The sequence below is a fragment of the Crinia signifera genome, chromosome 12 (assembly GCF_055691185.1).
Source record: "Crinia signifera chromosome 12, ASM5569118v1, whole genome shotgun sequence".
Lineage (NCBI taxonomy): Eukaryota > Metazoa > Chordata > Amphibia > Anura > Myobatrachidae > Crinia > Crinia signifera.
The window spans coordinates 82,686,432-82,703,250 of record NC_139228.1 but is presented as its reverse complement, the minus strand read 5'-3'; the positions used below and the strand labels follow the sequence as shown (position 1 = coordinate 82,703,250).

Genomic DNA, 16,819 nt, shown 5'->3' with positions numbered 1-16,819 from the left:
ATACTTATATCCCTAACCCTAATAACTAAAGAGACCGAGAAAAGGTCACAATATCTACCGAACTATGGGAGCAGTCAGTTAATAGCTACCAATACGAGCATCGGGGCCCCCTGGCCGTATATTACCTACACTTGCCTAAAACAACATTTATGCAGAAAGAACATACACAGCATTTGTCAAAATTCCCCCCCACCACCCCCCTCCCCCCCCCCTCCCCCGCATAAGGCATAGCAAATCAAGTCAAATGTAACACAGCTCTAATCATATTCACGGTAGTCAGCAGCACCGGCACCACTCTTGTGACTTGGGATCTCCTGGAGGGCTCATAGGAGATGAAAAGAAAAAAGGTGGCTAGGTAGGTGAGTATCAAGTCCTGCTTCTGGCTGCTGCAAGGTATCAGGCCGGGGCCATCTGGCGAGCACCAGGCGCAAATCTATCAAGCCAGGCTGCCGCCTCGCGAGGGCTGTTGAAGAACTTGGTCTCTCCCTCCGCCACCACCCGCAACCGGGCCGGAAACAGCATGGAGTATTGAAGGTCTAGTTCTCGCAGTCTGCGCTTCACGGGGACAAAAGAGGCCCTCTCCTTCTGCACCTCGATGGCGAAGTCGGGGAATGTAGAGATGGTGGCGCCATTTCTAGTCATAGGGCCTTTGGTGCGATTCAGACGCAGGATCGTGTCACGGTCCTTATAATGTAGGAGTTTGGCTATAAAGGTCCTGGGTGGAGCCCCCGGAGGTAGTGGACGGGTGGGGATTCTGTGGGCCCTCTCGACAGCAAATTGGGAGGTGAAGGACTCTCTGCCGAATGTCTCAATAAGCCAGGCCTCCAAGAAAGTCTCTGGCGTGGCGCCCTCCTCCTTTTCCGGCAGGCCTACGAAGCGGACATTGTTTCTCCTCAAACGGCCCTCCATATCCATTAATTTATTTTGGATGCTTGTGACCTGTTGTGTCAAGGTAGAGACTGTGGTTTTCATAGGGTCGATTGCGTCTTCAACCGTTGAGACCCGGGTCTCTACCTCCCCCACCCGCTCCCTGATGCGCTGCACATCCTGTCTAAGGAGGGATAGATCGCACTGTACCTTTTCCATTTTATCAGATAAACGTTTCTCAGTGCCAGCAATGACCTCCAGGATTTGTTGGAGAGATGGGGGTGCAGGAGAAGTATCATCAGGAGGGGCTGCAGAGTCAGCTGAGTTGCCAGGGTTCTGCCCAGAGTCCCCCTGGGGTGCCTGCGGGCCCTGCGCCTCTTGTCCCCTTGCAAATTTGGCTAGCTTTGCTGCCGAGGTGCTCTGATTCTGCTTCACCATGATTGAATATTGCCGGGGTGTTAATCCCGCTCCTCAGCAGAGGCAGGCTCTATTGATGCAGATTGTAGTGCTAGCTCAATGGGTGGGGTGTGAGAAGATATAGGCTACCCTCACCAGGGCATACAGTACAGGGCAATGGGAGGGCAATGGGAGGTCTGTAGTGATGTGCCCCGGACAGTTGCAGCAGGTATAAGATATGGAGTCCCAATGAGGGGCTACTGCAGGCCCGCTTCCTTATCTAATTGTATGTGGCCTGCTGAGCCTAAAATGGCGCCCGCAGCACAGGACGCACCAGACAACAGGAGGGTAGAGACAGGCTGTTTCCTCCACACTGGACGCCGCTCCAGGCGAGGGGCATTAGCTGGTGTGTTTTACCCTCACCAGGGCAGACAATGCAGGGCGGTGTCAGGCTATAGCGGTGGTCCCCTGGGCAGGTCAGCTAGTTGGGGACGTGAAGTCACGCTGGCAGGGTTGCTGCAGGCTGTGTGGCTATGTGAGCGCTGCTGAGCCCAAGATGGCGCCCGCAGCGCGAGACTCACCAGGCTCCGGGCAGGCAGGCTCGGGATATCTTCCCCACAGTGGGTGCCGCACTCAGGATGATGTCGCCGGCGGGTGAGTGTTCCGGAGGAGTCACCCCCTCAATGCAGCCTCAGCAGCGGGCGTCCGGGCGGAGGTAAGCTGTGCGGCGGGGGGAGGCAGGCCGCAGTCCTCTCTTCGGTCCGACGGGCTGGTAACGGCGCCGGGACCAAGATTATCAGGCGGGCGGCTCGTGCGGGGTAGGGTGAAGTCACCGGGCAGCTGCTGGCGGTGTTTTCGGGTGTCGTCCGAGGCTCAGGATGGGTAAACGGATGGGCGACCAGGGAGCTCCGCTCATGCACGTCCTACTCGCTCGCCGCCGTAGCCACGCCCCCCCCGAAATATCATTTTTAATTGGCTTTGAACTGTGCAACTGTTTATTTTCCTGTCCCTTTCAATACCGATTGACTTTCACAAAATGGACTGCTGGCAGGTTAGTCATGTTGAGCAGTCAGAAAATACACACTGGAAAGTGGACGAACCCAGATGTCAGAATGGTATTTAGTTTCCTCCGGTATGTAGTTTAATCACTGTACAGAAGGACAAAACACTAAAGGTGGATAGAGCAGATTTTCAAGTAATCCAGGAAATGCATCAATTTTCCATCTCCCCAATAAAACCCTTTTTATATTGGGGGGGGGGGGGGGGGGAATCACAATGGTCAGTACCCCGACTGTCGGTGCTCCAACAGGAGGGTGAGTGCAAAGAAGCCGTTTGCGGGCTCGCCACAGGTTCTATACTCCCTCTATGGGGGTAGTGGACCCCCACAAGGGAGAATAGCCCCCGTTCGGCACCCTTTATATGTGCACTAATACAACGAATATCCACATCCTTCCTTACTGCCAGGGATGATGAGATATACATTTGATTTACTAGAATCCGAGCAACCCACAAAATATCCCATAAGATTCAGCTTACGGAGGTGTAGGCAGCATTACACTGGGAGGACGCAGGAGTGCTCATATTAGTGCCTTATAAGGCAGCTAGATTACTAGGGTTTGGAAGGCAAGGGAACACACCTTTAAGTTTTGTCCATCAAAGGGTAAGGATCCACTGACAAGCGTGTAGAGAATAACCCCTAAGCTCCAAACGTCCACCTCAGGCCCGTCGTACTTCTTCCCCTGGAACAGCTCGGGTGCGGCATACGGCGGGCTCCCGCAGAAAGTGTCCAGTTTGTTGCCAACAGTAAATTCGTTGCTAAATCCGAAATCTGCTATTTTAATGTTCATATCTGCATCCAATAAAAGGTTTTCTGCCTGTAAAATTGGGGAGAGCAATACCATGAAAGCCACATTTTACAGCGCAGATCTCCCCACAGCAGTTCCCCCACCCTCTCAGTAGCCAGACCCCCCCCCCCCCCAAACAAAAAAAAGTAATGATGTGTGTAATCTGATACACAATGTCCCATAGGTTACACAAGATCCCTCCATTCTACAAGCAGACACTACACATTCTGGTGACATTTACAAAATGCTCTAAATCTTCAATTTATGATAAGTCAGTTGTAGGAATGGCCATCCACCATCGATGATTCCATTCTCCAGTATTGGGGGAATACACCTGTAGGGCCATAGTGTATACTCCACGGACATCAATAATGTTTGCAGAACACACTCAAATTAAATGATATACTAAAGAGTTGTTGACCCAATAAAGTTACATAATGTTACTTACCTTAAGGTCTCTGTGCACTATGTGTTTCTGATGACAATATTGCACTGCAGACACAATCTGATAAAAAAAAAAAAATATATATATATAATTGTTCATTATAATTATTGTTAAAGCATCATGGACAGGAAAAAAGTATATTTATCAATAGTTTAATGTATCCGATTGCACATTTGAAATAAAATCACTGTAGATAAACAAACTGCTGCATGAATGGTTTCAAAGGTGTCCAGGATCAAACTGTGTTAGTAGAGACCGATGATTGGTGAAATTTATCAGTGACCACGTCTAACCTCATATCTGGCCACTATACAACCAGAGTAACTGTAAAGTATGTGAGAACACAGGCTACATGCTATTCATTATTTTACGGTAACGGAATCATGCGCGCTAAGTAGCCAGCTGTAGTATACGCTGCTTCTAACAGAGGAAATTATTTATTTGCATCATTTTTACTTTTGTCGTCTAGAGATGGATCAACAGGACACAACTCCAACCACAATGCAGCACATTCAGGGATAGGCTCGGCCACAGAGAGGATGTTAGCGGCACCCAGAAGCTTGGGTAATCAGCAATGTAACTTGTTAGCTACAATCATACATTTCGCAGCAGACGAGTTATTCACTTCAATGGTTCTTACGCTGTGTGCTAACTATATGATGCTCTAGGTGAACCTGATACACAGAAGTATAACCTACAATATGTCACAGGTAAGGAAGAAGATTACAGCGACATTTCATCACCCATGATAAAGGAATAAAACACAGCACATGACCAACGTAACCAATGAGGCGATGCATGACATCTATATACTAAGTGGTGAAATATTCAAAAGGGGGAACATTAATGCAGCAGCAGCTTCCTAGTCCATGACAGACCGGGGGCTGAACACTGATGCACATACAAAGTATGATCCCAGTGTCCCTGGGATTGACAGCTGCTACATCCAGACCACAGGTGCTCGCTCGTCTATCATTTATTACGGCTGTCGAGAGAACACGTTCATATGACCCACCTGCCGGAATTTGGCTCTTGCTTCCTTTTCCTTCATTCTTCCATGTGCAACTAAATAGTCAAACACTTCCCCTGTAGAGGAAACCATGAGGAAAGGAGAGCGATGAAACGAGAGTACAGAACAGGGTACATTAACACCGCACCGTGCCCCAATGACTAGCCACCTAAGCAGCTTCAGGAGAAATACAAATAAACGGTTTATCTTTAGGAATAAAGCAATTGAGCAGGACATTGTAAGCATGTGGTACGGTGTCAGTAGAACATAGCGTGACTATCCGAAACTTCGTATATAGCAGACAGTAAGACATTACAGCTTCCATTCTGACCAGGGCCCTTCCTGCATAGACAGTGATGTCAAAGGAAGGGATGTGAGTGATCACATATGCGGTGTACTGTGGATTAGGGCTTTATAAACATTAGGACTGGTGCATTAAATCACCTCTTCAGACTTATGCTCGTGACCAGCAAGGCTGCTACACATATACTGGGCTTGCCCTAAAATTCTCATCTATTGGGAAAAAAAAAAAACATTCAAATCTCAGAGCAATTCCTGGTATCCCCGCCCATTCCTCAGATCTTGCGTTTAACCCAAAACTCATTTAACATATGTTACATATTCAGCTGGGAAGGAATTACACGACATCCTTAAACACAAGACCTAGCATGGAGGTCGAACACCCACCAGCTACAGCAGCCACACCCCACCACCTGCCTCTCCTATTGGACACATCACTGCAATCTACCAATCTCAGGATTCTACTTTATTTGGTCATAGGGGCTGATTCAATTGTTTTTGGGCATGGCTACCACTAGGGGATGCGAAATGAGCCGTTTAGGCTCTCGGAAGCCATGGAGATGACATTTCTTCTTGCAGCCTCATGGGGCGCGATAATAAATGTGCTCTGTGTGCAGGACTTTAGACCAGTTTAGCCATTTCACATGGCTATACCCTGTCTGTTTGGGGTGAAACTTAAGCGATATGCATGTGTGCTCAGACACAACTGAATTGTGTCAAGTGTGTGTGTGTGTGTGTGTCTCTCTCAAAAGCCCTACTTAGCTGGGAAATAGACTTTCCCCCCCATAGGTTTGTTGGCTACAGTTTTAGTTTGCGGTTATTTTACTACCAATCACCCTTGGTTTTTTTTTTCACTTTCCCTATCCTCCTATATTCCAGTTCTCCTGCCTATATATTCATCCAACTTTAATCGTTTTTTTTATTTTTTATTTAGGGGTCCTGACACGAATAGAAGAAACTCTGGCAGGTAAGAACATTTTACAAATGTAAAAAAGTTTTGTACACTTTTAATCTTTATTACCAAACAAATAGAGCACTTTGGGAATAGTTCAGAAAGCAGTGTTGTGAATTGCAGAAAACACTATTTTAGTAAAGGCAAGATGGATTAAAGCCAAGTTCTAAAGGTGCTCATATGTGACGGTACAATTGCTGGGTGCAATGAGATGCGCGCTTCCGTCACACATCTCATCGTACAGCTCGAACAGTTTGTGCTGCTCATACTTTTTGTACTAGATCTCATCTCATTGAACAGCAAAACCTACGCAATGCGATCTAGTCCAAATTGCATACAATAATTGTACCGTGTATGGGCACCTTTACACAATTTTAACAAAAAAGTTAAAATAATAATAAATAAATAAAAATATCAATTTAAAAAACGGCTGTAGAGATTTCCCAGTCACCAGGCAACGTTCTCAGCCCAAAAAGGGGGCATGGTTCCCGTTTAAATAAATATATATTGTACATCATTTCTAGCACATCAATGCACTGAACATGGAACCAAAACAAGACCAGCAAATGATAAAGCAATAAATATTTATCAAACATTAAGAGCCACTAATCTTGCAGGCAATGATCTTGTGCAATGCAGAGGGCAAAATTCATAAGAACTGCCCACTGCACCCTCAAAAAAAAATAAAAAAAAATCCTCTTTTGTAAAGTTCAGAACATTCGTCTACAACATTTCAACAAATTAAACAAGACCTTAATAAGAACATCTGAGGTTACGCCAAAAAGCTCAACTTGCAGAACATGAACTCTTGCTCTGGCACTTTCCTCTGTAAAATAAACTTCCCTTCCCTGTACTTCATTAACACTGCTGACCACACTCGCACGGGGTTGCTGCCAAATACTAACGCTTGTTCTAAGATGACATTTTAAAAAGGGGCAGAGTATTTATTACCAGAGAGCACTGAGGGAAACATAAAGGCAGCCTGCTGATACAGACAGTGCCTGTGGGGCGGACCTCACTGAGGGGTAGTTGTGAACACACTGCTCACAATCAGTGGCCAATTGTCATCCCATAATATGGTCACACAGTCACTAGAGTGGAGACTCATACCCCTTTTACACCGCGACAAAAACCCAGGTTTGTCCCTCATCCCCGGGTCAGCAGCGGTGACTTTACTTTCCTGACCAGGGTAGAACAAGACGTCCTGTCTTGTTCTACCCTGGTCAGGAAAGTAAAGTAGTGGGTAGTGTAAACTGGTATGCCGGGTCATCCGACCCGGCTCTCATTTACAGTAATGGGGGAAGCCTAACTTCTACACCGCAGCGTCCTGTGGTCAACATGGGAGTTTGGGCGGGGGGCGCATACTGCCTCTGCTGCTGTACTTTACAATGAAAATGTTGGGTAATCAATGGGAATTTCAGACATTTGTATTAATTTTTTTACTACATTTCACAGGTAAAAACAAATCTAACCCAAAACCTATTTTAAATTAAAGTTCCCATATAGCAGTCAAAGAAAGAATATGCAATTTGGTTAACTACAGGTCCGCCATTTTCCACAGACTAAATTTTATTTATTGGAAAAAAATAAAATAAAAATTCCCTGCCCTACAATGCACATGGGACCCAACAGCGGTGTCCCCAGTATGAGCTGTGAAAAGGCGATGGATCACTCCGCAGAACACAACGCGCATCCCAAACGACCGGAGACATCTAGTTACTATTTACGACAAGGTTACGTGTAGAATAGCACTTACCTCCGCTTGCATATTCCATTATTAAGTAGAGAGTTTTTTCTGTTTCAATTACTTCAAATAATTTAACTACATAGAGAAAAGAAAAAAAAAAACCAGTTAGGTTCCACCACAAAGCTGCATTTCTACAGCGCTGATAAGTGATTTCGGATGAGAGTTGTGTGATATGGGATACGGTCATTAGGTGGACTTGCATTGGGTTGTCCACTGTAGGTAGACACCTGAAATAAGTCAACATATCCAAGGTCGACAGGGCTGGAAGGTCTACAATGTCAACATGAGTTTCACTTTTTTGGGAGGGTGCAGACAGATGGAATTTCATGCCCTACCATCCACTATGACATTGTGGGGGAGCACAGCGAGGCACCAAGCCCAAAGCGTGGTGTGCAAAGCAAGCCACGTGGGACATAAAATTAAAAATTGAAAAAAACATATTGACCTTTTGACCTTGCCATTGTCAACCTATTTCAGGTGTCCACCTCAGTATGGACGCTTCTAGGACCTGTTTGTCTACAGCACGCAAAATCCTGCAGCGCCTAGGGGCAAGGGAAATTATGAGTAAGGGATTTCATTACTCCCCTGTGCTGGGAGAATCCGATTTCCTGGAAATGCCGTAAACACGTCAGGTCAGAAAGCCGATATAGGGAAAGCACTAGTGCTACGGCTACATGGTGTTGCTGAACTTCAGTTTATACAGATGGCCGCTCTACAGAGAGTTAAGGGATTGACATTGAAGGATTTTCCCTGTCAGAAACACATGGAGTCACCTCTCGTAGTTCTGTATGTCCTGGATACATCATAAACAGTTGTGACCCAATTACAGGCAACAGGCATTAAATGAAGCCCTACAATTACTAACTCGCTTATACAGCCAAATAACAGGAGGTTGTGAAGAGCTCAGACAGGTGGCAGAATTAAGCACTGAGTCACTCCAGACATCAGGAGCCGTAGGGGAAGGAAGCCGGGCCCACGTCCTGACCTAGTGGCACCCAAACATGCAAGGTTCCTAAGAGTAGTGATCACCTTTATAAAAGGATATTTGCATTAAGTGACAGGTTCACAAAACTACGAAAATATGGTAAACGTTGTACATAAACACTTGCTGGCAAGGTCACGGCCCCATCTGCCCATACACCGAATGATAATGGTTAGCAAATTCTCTTGTACTATAATTCGTTACTTGCTCATTAGGCGCTGCGGTACCCTTCTGGCGTAATCGTCATAATAATAATAATCTCCACTGTGGTAGGGACTAATGGCCAAATATTCTCTGTAAAGCACTGCAGTCAATACGTGCGTTATACAAATAATGTAATTATCTTTCCCTATGTAAGCGAGGGAAAAACTTACATTTCGATTTTCTGTTAAGGATTCTTACTAAACCCATCAAGGTCATTGTCAAATTGCGCCCAATAGGACTGCACGGTAAGAAAATCTTGTTTGCGGCCATGAAAAACGTTGTTTGTATTAAAATGTGCACTAAACCAAACTGTTCTGTTATGACAACACAGAGAAAGCCAAAAACAAGGATAAATGACCTTGAATATCCTCTAACATCAGCACTGGCAAGGACATTGGTCAGGTGTTTAATGTGCGGCTGTTGACGAACACCCCATGAGGTCATATTAACAAGGACGGGACCTAATTGCGATCATGGGGCTCCTCAGAGCTGGCATCGGAATTAAAAAGGAACCACATTTAAAGAACTCTAACAATACCAGACTGAGAAACCCAACAAAATGATAAAGCTTTATACTGGGTCCCTCTGAAGTGACTGCTATTAGTCAGTAATATGACAATGTAAGCTGCATGAGCAGGACCCTCTTCCTTCATGTGCTTTTACTTCTATTGCTTAAACCATTGTTGATGGCACCCAATCCTGCGGTTCTCAGTCACGCCGATGCAGCTATGTGTATGTACCCGGTACTTGTTCTCTACTGTATTCAATTGTAGGTTACTTTTTTCTATTATTTATGTACTTTGCAATTGGGCACTGCGGATCCCCTATGGTGCCATATTTTATTATTTATTTATATGCAGTTTCTTATATAGAGCAGCAGATTCCGTTGCGCTTTACAATAGTAGACAGTGATAAAACAAACTGGGTAACAACAGACAGACTTGGAGGTAGGAGGGCCCTGCTGCAAGCTTACAATCTATAGGGATATAGGAGGGAAACACAAGGACAGGCACCAGTAATAGCATAGCAGTCCCAACAAGTTACTAGTCCAGAAGGGAAGCTGTATAATACATAAGTGCCTCAGAGGGTTATGTGTGCGGTATATAAATATGATAGGCTTGCCTGAAGAGGTGAGTTTTCAGGGAACACTTGAAAGTTTGGAGGCTAGCGGAGAGTCTTATTGTGCGTGGAAGGGCATTCCATAGGGTGGGAGCAGCCCGATGAAAGTCCTGTAATAGTGAATGGGAGCTAGTGATCCGTGCAGAAGAGAGACGCAGATCATGTGCAGAGCGGAGTGGTCGAGATGGGATATCCATATAAATAAAGCATAAACTTTTATGTAAATAGAGATTTGCAGCCAGACCGCGCTCACTGTGGAGGGACTTTTTGAACTCCCCCTATAAATGGAATAGTTTTCCCTTGATTTACTAAATCAGGCAGGACATAATTATGTAACAAGCAACAGACAGATATACTGTAAGATGTGTAGCTGTAAGATGTGTAGCAGTTGTTCCCAAACGTTCTTGTATCATGGCACCCTAGACTATCAGCACCACTAAGATAATATATATGGATACAGTGTACCTACCGATCACCCTTTGGTTAAGTTATATGGTGGTGTACAGTTGTGCTTCTCATGGTCTACATGCTTTATAATTGGCTGCCACTAGCACGGATTTTACCTGTCACTGACCAGAATTTGATTTAGTTGTGGACCACCAACATGAGCCTCCCCTGCCACAGGGTGCCAGGGCACACAGTTTGGGAACCACTGCTGTTGCAGTATATAAAAAAACATTTTAATACCTTACTTAGCAAATAGAGACATAATACGCTTCAATACAACACAATATAATATAAAGAAAACTCATTCACCTATATTAGGATGATTTAAAATCTTCATTATTCGTACTTCCCTGAAAAGCTACAAAAAGAGACAGAAAAACAATGGTTACAAATACACATACATTGAAAATGGTAGCGTGTTTAATGTACTGTAATTATTGCAAATGATTTCACACATTAGTCCCATGGCAGAATAATCACTATTGGTAAACTGGGTTACACTATTTTGGGGTACATTCACTGTAGACTTTAGTTCAGAAAAAACAAAAAAAAAATATTTGCAAAAAAACATTAAATATTTCACAGGTTTAGAGAAAATATGTATACCGGGAGGGGCTAAAGGAGCATTACTGATCTCTATTGGTGGAGGGGGATCAGAGTTTAGAATGTGAAGGAACCCATTTAAGCAGTGTGAAACTGAACAACCCGGAATAGAAGCTACCATTCGAGTCAGAGCCCAAGGGATCAAATATGATTAAAAATAAAATAAAAAAATAAAAGATGTTGGGTTTGAAGGGCTTAAACACCTTATTTGCTAACAGGAACATTTTTTTGAATGTTTATATTAAATGATTAATAAATGAGCGATATTGAATTATTATATCACGCCAGATCACTTGGTTACATTTACGAGAGCTTGCAGCGCAGTATTCAATTACATATCGCGCTCATTATGCTCGGGTTTAGCGACGCTATGCAGCTGAAACAGACTAAACTAAGAGGCACAACAGGATTTTGGGGCATTTCAGCTTACCACCCCAGGTGATCTGAAATTCTGTTGGCAGAAACAATTGAGTAGCTGTTGCTGGGGATGGGGGAAACCAGTTGAATACCACCCAATGAGTGTTTTGGTGCTAGAAGTACAACAAAGATTTTCATTGATTTGAAAATGGATCCAATTGACCTGTAATAAATGGTCTCCCAGGTGGCAAGCTTAGACAATGGCGCTTAGTGGAAATACATTTCCAGTCCTGCTTCTGCTGAATTGGTGCATCACCTGCAAAACTGCCCGTGCGCGCGCACACACGCACGCACGGTAATATAAGCTGCAAAATGAACCCGATGAATTAGAAAAAGAATGAGTGGCATTCTTGGACTTCTGACGTGTAGTATATTTTAGGTACAGCACCACAATTTAAAGGTGCGTACACTCGGTGCGATACAATGAGCGACATTGCTCACTTTTAGCCCTTAGGAGCAATATTACTCATTTTAACACCGTTTGTACGCAGCACCCAAACTGTCAATATGCGCTCTCATGGGTTCATTTACAACTCTATCTGCGTCAGCAAGTGTGAAGGCAATAGCCGATGACAGTACCCCACCGGGTTCCTCGCAGATCGCAGGTGTGTACACACCTTTAAAACAGTATATATGCAAATCCCAAACACAAAGAAATGTTTTACAAAAACATAGTACATAGACCTCCATGCAACAAAATGCAAATTTAGCATAGAAAAAAAAAACACAGAAAGTACAAAGTACGTATTTATTATATCACTGTTCAACGAATGAAAACGAGATGCAATCTCATCATTATGCCAAAGAGGGATCACAGTCACCCATTGTCCGTAATAACCACGTGGGGAAATTTACTGAACCTCTAATAGTGAACTGGAAAGACACAAGCATATTGTCCCCTGTGTGGTCCTCACATCTGACAAGCGCTGCATTCTCTCCGAATGGAAGGAAACAAGTCTTACAACATGAGGCCTGTAATTCAACAAATGACATTTGCGTTGTGAAAGAAATGACTAAGTAGGCCGTCTCCGAATCTACATTTAGCACAAAAAGCATCATCTCCATTAACTGTCAGCTGATTGATGCAAGATATAAATTATAAATGGGATTCTGAGCTTCCTACTCCACCCAGGCAGTCTGAGTGCCTACAGTGCACATAGAGCTAACGTGTGATCTATCGGGAGGAAGCCAGCTCCAGTACAGCAGAGGAAGCACTGACACCAGGATGTTGGAACTCAGCATGTTAGCAAGAACTCCTCATTAATAATACAAATAGGCCAGGAAGATTTGTACAGGGCAGAGATCTCACTAGGACGTGATTACGATAAGATGCTGATCCGTCTGATGCAGGATAACTATCAAACTTGCAATCCATGCAAGAAATGCTTTATTCTAGTATATGCTTTCTTTCTTTCAGAAAACTTAGCCTATCAATTCATTAGAGGTCTGCTTTGTGTTGATCCCAGTTGGCAGTGTTTATCCGGCCACCGTCACCTCATGTGCGTTAGGGCACTCCGCCAAAGTATGTTCTTCATTTCTATCCTATCCCATAAAAAACGGACTTCCCCATAAGTGATAGGCCAGCAATCAGAATAGATCTTGAGGACCGGTTTGGCCACCCCTGAACTACTTTATAAAGCAGAGATAATGTTTTGTGCAGATATACATCCATGTGCTTTATTACAAATCAATATACACGGGAAACATTTTTTTTTACAGTAACTATGAGGTCACCCAACTTCCATTGATCACGGCTCTACAAAGCACTACTGTTAATGATCTATATAAGGATTTTTAAGAATCAGATGCTATTTACAAATCTAGTGCACAAGGCAATCCATTATAAAAAGGTGCAGATTTATTCTCACATGACAAATGCAAGAGCCGGGCTCATCTGACATCTTATGTAACATGTTCTCCTACTGCCCCTTCACTGCGCAATGCCACAGAGACGCTGACTATACCCAGACCGAACACACTACACATCAGCCAACTGTACATCTTTACATTTAAAATCCACATTCTACTATTCAGGTCTAGAATGTAAAACACAGAAGGTCAGTTGGAGAAAATACACAGGGCCAGATTCTCTAAGCTTCAAAAGTGAAAAAATGGAGGGTGATAAACAGCCAGCCAATCAGCTCCTGCCTGACATTGATCAAACACAGTCTGTGACATGGCAGGTAGGAGCGGATTGGCTGGCTGTGTATCACTCTCCAATTGATCGCTTTTGAAGATTAGAGAATCTGGCCCAGAACCTCAAATGCTAGAGGTCATTCACAGTGCTACTTTCTGGGAATGGGTCAACTGGAACTGGTCCCCGGAAGGCTGAACTGGACAGCCACTATTCGTCAAACTGCCATCCCAGAGCTTGCAGTACTGTGTTTGCATGTGCGTGTGTGGCTATGATAGCATTTACAAGTGATATGGGGAGGGAGAGATTACAGCCTGCCTGTAAGGGCCGGGTATTTAGTAAAAATTTCAATGGTCCAGACCATACGTGGCAGATGCAATCTCTCCTCAGTGACCGTCATCACCAGAGAGTTCCCAGAGCTATGCAGTTTCCACACAAGGTAGGCCTCGAGGTAGCATTCGTGCAAATTTCTGCTTGCACCCTCTGGAGGAACCAACAGAAGTCCGCTTGAGTGCACCCTTGAGACTTACCGTGGCCTGTAATGGAACAGGGAGCTAAAAGCAGGAGCAAGTCCAACGACTAACTGTATTAGACCACAGAAAGGGAAGCCACTCCCACACTATGGGGCAGATGTATGAAGCAGTGATAACAGAGGAGAAGCGATAAAGTGCCTGGTACTTTATCAGCCAATCAGCTGCTGACTGTTAAGTTACAAGCTGGGTTTAAAAAAGGGACAGTTAGGAGCAGATTGGCTGGTGATAAAGTACCAGGCACTTTATCACTTCTCCTCCCTTATCACTGCTTCATACATCTCCCCTTGAGTGGCGTGAGGAAAAATAGAAATTTCAGGATTGCAGCCTGGGATGTTGTTTCAAAAGCACATGAGAACACTGACCATAAGGAGGAGATCTGAGGCACAGATTGCACCTTGTAAGATTATTTTGGGCATAAAAAATAGAATCTGATCAGGCTGCACAGAACACATTTTCCTTTTATAACTATTTTTTCACATGCCTCACATATTACTTGAAGTATTCACACTCAGCATTACACTGGCCCCTAATGGAAACTGTTGCATACAGGGAGATAGACTATATGAGCTCATGTTTTAAAATTATTTGAAAGGCTGTAAGATTTGAAACCGTGAATAAAGCTTCCATGTGTCCGTAACAGATCAGTAGTGTGCCCCAGCTCGCAGATATAAATGGCTTTAAAAAAAATTATGTAGACAAAAAAAAAAAAGGCGCTCCCCTGAATCTGATCTCATCATGGGATTAGTTCATATATTGGGGTGTATTCAATGCCCTGAGGGCGAGAGCTAGGATGGGGTGAGCAGCACCGATTGCTCGCCCTCAGTATTCAACCCCCCCCCCCCCCTCACTCGCCGTTTCCAACTCGCTGGTTCTTTTCAGCAGGGTGGAAACAGCTGCGCCCATCAAAATGGTGGGGCTCGCTGCATTTGTGGCGAACCTCACCATTTAAGGGAATAATTGCCATCCTCTGATGGCAAGGATTTCCCCCGAAACATTGAATACAGCAAGCAGCTGGTGAGAGGGTTTGACTGAGGATTGTTCTCTGAGAACAACCCCCTCACCAGTGGCATTGAATAGCGCCCATTATCTACACCATGCATGGGGGTTTTAATGGATACCAGTTTAATCTATATTTGTTATTCGTGATTCTTATGTTATAGTATTGTAAATCAGAATATTTTGTATTTGTCTTTTATTGGACTTGTGGTAGGTGTTATGTATTTTCTATATATTTGATATACTGATTTCTATTTTCGTAAAAAAAAAAGGGTCTGTTTATGGTCAATATATTAAAAATTGACAAAAAATACTCCAATTCGCACGCACAAAAAAAAAAGGAAAATTGCATAATGCGGCACCAGTTGGATGTGCGCACTTTACCAGGCACACACCAGTTTTAACCATTTATATTGCTGACAAATGATATCGTCACCATTAGGTCTCATTGAGCCTAGCCGTGACCTAAAGTAGAACAGCAGGTACAAAGCTGCATCTTTTTTATTGACAATCCCACCCCCCCCCCCCCCCCCTACAATCTATGCATGGCGAGGAAAGTAAACCCCATCATTTTCAGATCAATGGTTTTACTTTTTGAGCTTTTCATCCAACAGCAAACGATTACCAGTGACCGTGACGTAGCTTCAATAGGAAGGGAGAAAAACATTTTACTTGGTACTTGTTTCCTAGCAGGGCGCCAAGATTTCCTACGTACGCTCAGTAGTTAATTTAGTTAATTCATTCACTGCACCCTGAGTGAAATCGCATCGCCTGGACCTTTTTTGTGGCGTGAGATGAGATCTCAGTAGTTCATATGGTAAAACACCTAAAAACAGCACCCACTCTCCACGTCACCCCGAAGTGTGCGAGCCCCGCAAAGGGCCGGTGGAACGCATCCTCCAACCTTTTCATACCCCCACTATACACGTCGGCATGGAGTTGATTTTATATAGTGTGGCGAGGGATGCGGAATACATATAAAGTAATCCGCGTACGCTCTCCACGCTTCGGGCTCGGTGGCTCGCCACACTATATAAAATCAACTCCACGCCGACGTGGATAGTGGGGGTATCAAAAGGTCGGAGGACGCGTTCCGCTGCGCTCGCCACGCTTCGAGGTGACGTGGAGAGTGTTGCTGTTTTACCATATGAACTACTGAGATCTCATCTGACCTCAGATGTGATTTCACTCAGGGTGCAGTGAATAAATTAACTACTGAGATCGCATAGCACACATCGCAAGGCACAAAAAGTCATGCGATGCGATTTCACTACGCAGAATAGCCCACTAAGCAAATAGCTTCGTGTGCGCCCTGCTAGGAAACAAGTACCTTTTACTTTTAAGGCTCCTGTCACAGTGGCAGTTGTGATTTAAATTGACAAAACCAACCCCTGGTTTAATCTCTGCCTTTTAGAGATTGTGGGAGTTCTCAAGTACTAATTCCGAAGCATCTTTTCCATATGAAACAATGATCCACTGTCTGCAAGAATGGTCTCTGTATGCAAGGCCTTCACCAGTGAATCATCCCATCCTGCCTACACTGGGAGCTGCCAAATCACCTTCTGTTTCCTTACTCAGCTTCGAGATGATTAGCAACTAAACAGCATAGTCTTACAATGGTGAATCATCACCAGCCCTGGTGCACACTGTACTCTGCGGCTATATGTTACACGGAGCGTACAGATACGTGGTAGCAACAAGCAGTGTCAGGAAACATCCTAACTGCGACCTATCTATCCAACCTAATGGGAGGAGTGCAGCAGCGGCAAACACATCAAAAGTTACAGCTAGATATTATAGCGTATATCGTTGTTCGCCCAGTTT

General features: G+C 44.4%; 1 protein-coding gene across 9 annotated transcripts in view; it reads right to left on the bottom strand.

Annotated features, from left to right (window-relative positions):
- The window catches only part of MARK3 (microtubule affinity regulating kinase 3), a 74,233-nt gene that overhangs the window by 33,557 nt on the left and 23,857 nt on the right, over positions 1-16,819 (bottom strand). For all 9 annotated transcript variants that reach the window (XM_083167818.1, XM_083167820.1, XM_083167819.1 and 6 more), the window contains exons 4-8: positions 10,622-10,670; positions 7,570-7,635; positions 4,568-4,638; positions 3,556-3,612; positions 2,901-3,137 (exon numbers count right to left, since the gene is read on the bottom strand). In XM_083167818.1, the coding sequence (XP_083023944.1) occupies positions 2,901-3,137; positions 3,556-3,612; positions 4,568-4,638; positions 7,570-7,635; positions 10,622-10,670 (480 nt within the window). The remainder of the gene's footprint in view (positions 1-2,900; positions 3,138-3,555; positions 3,613-4,567; positions 4,639-7,569; positions 7,636-10,621; positions 10,671-16,819) is intronic.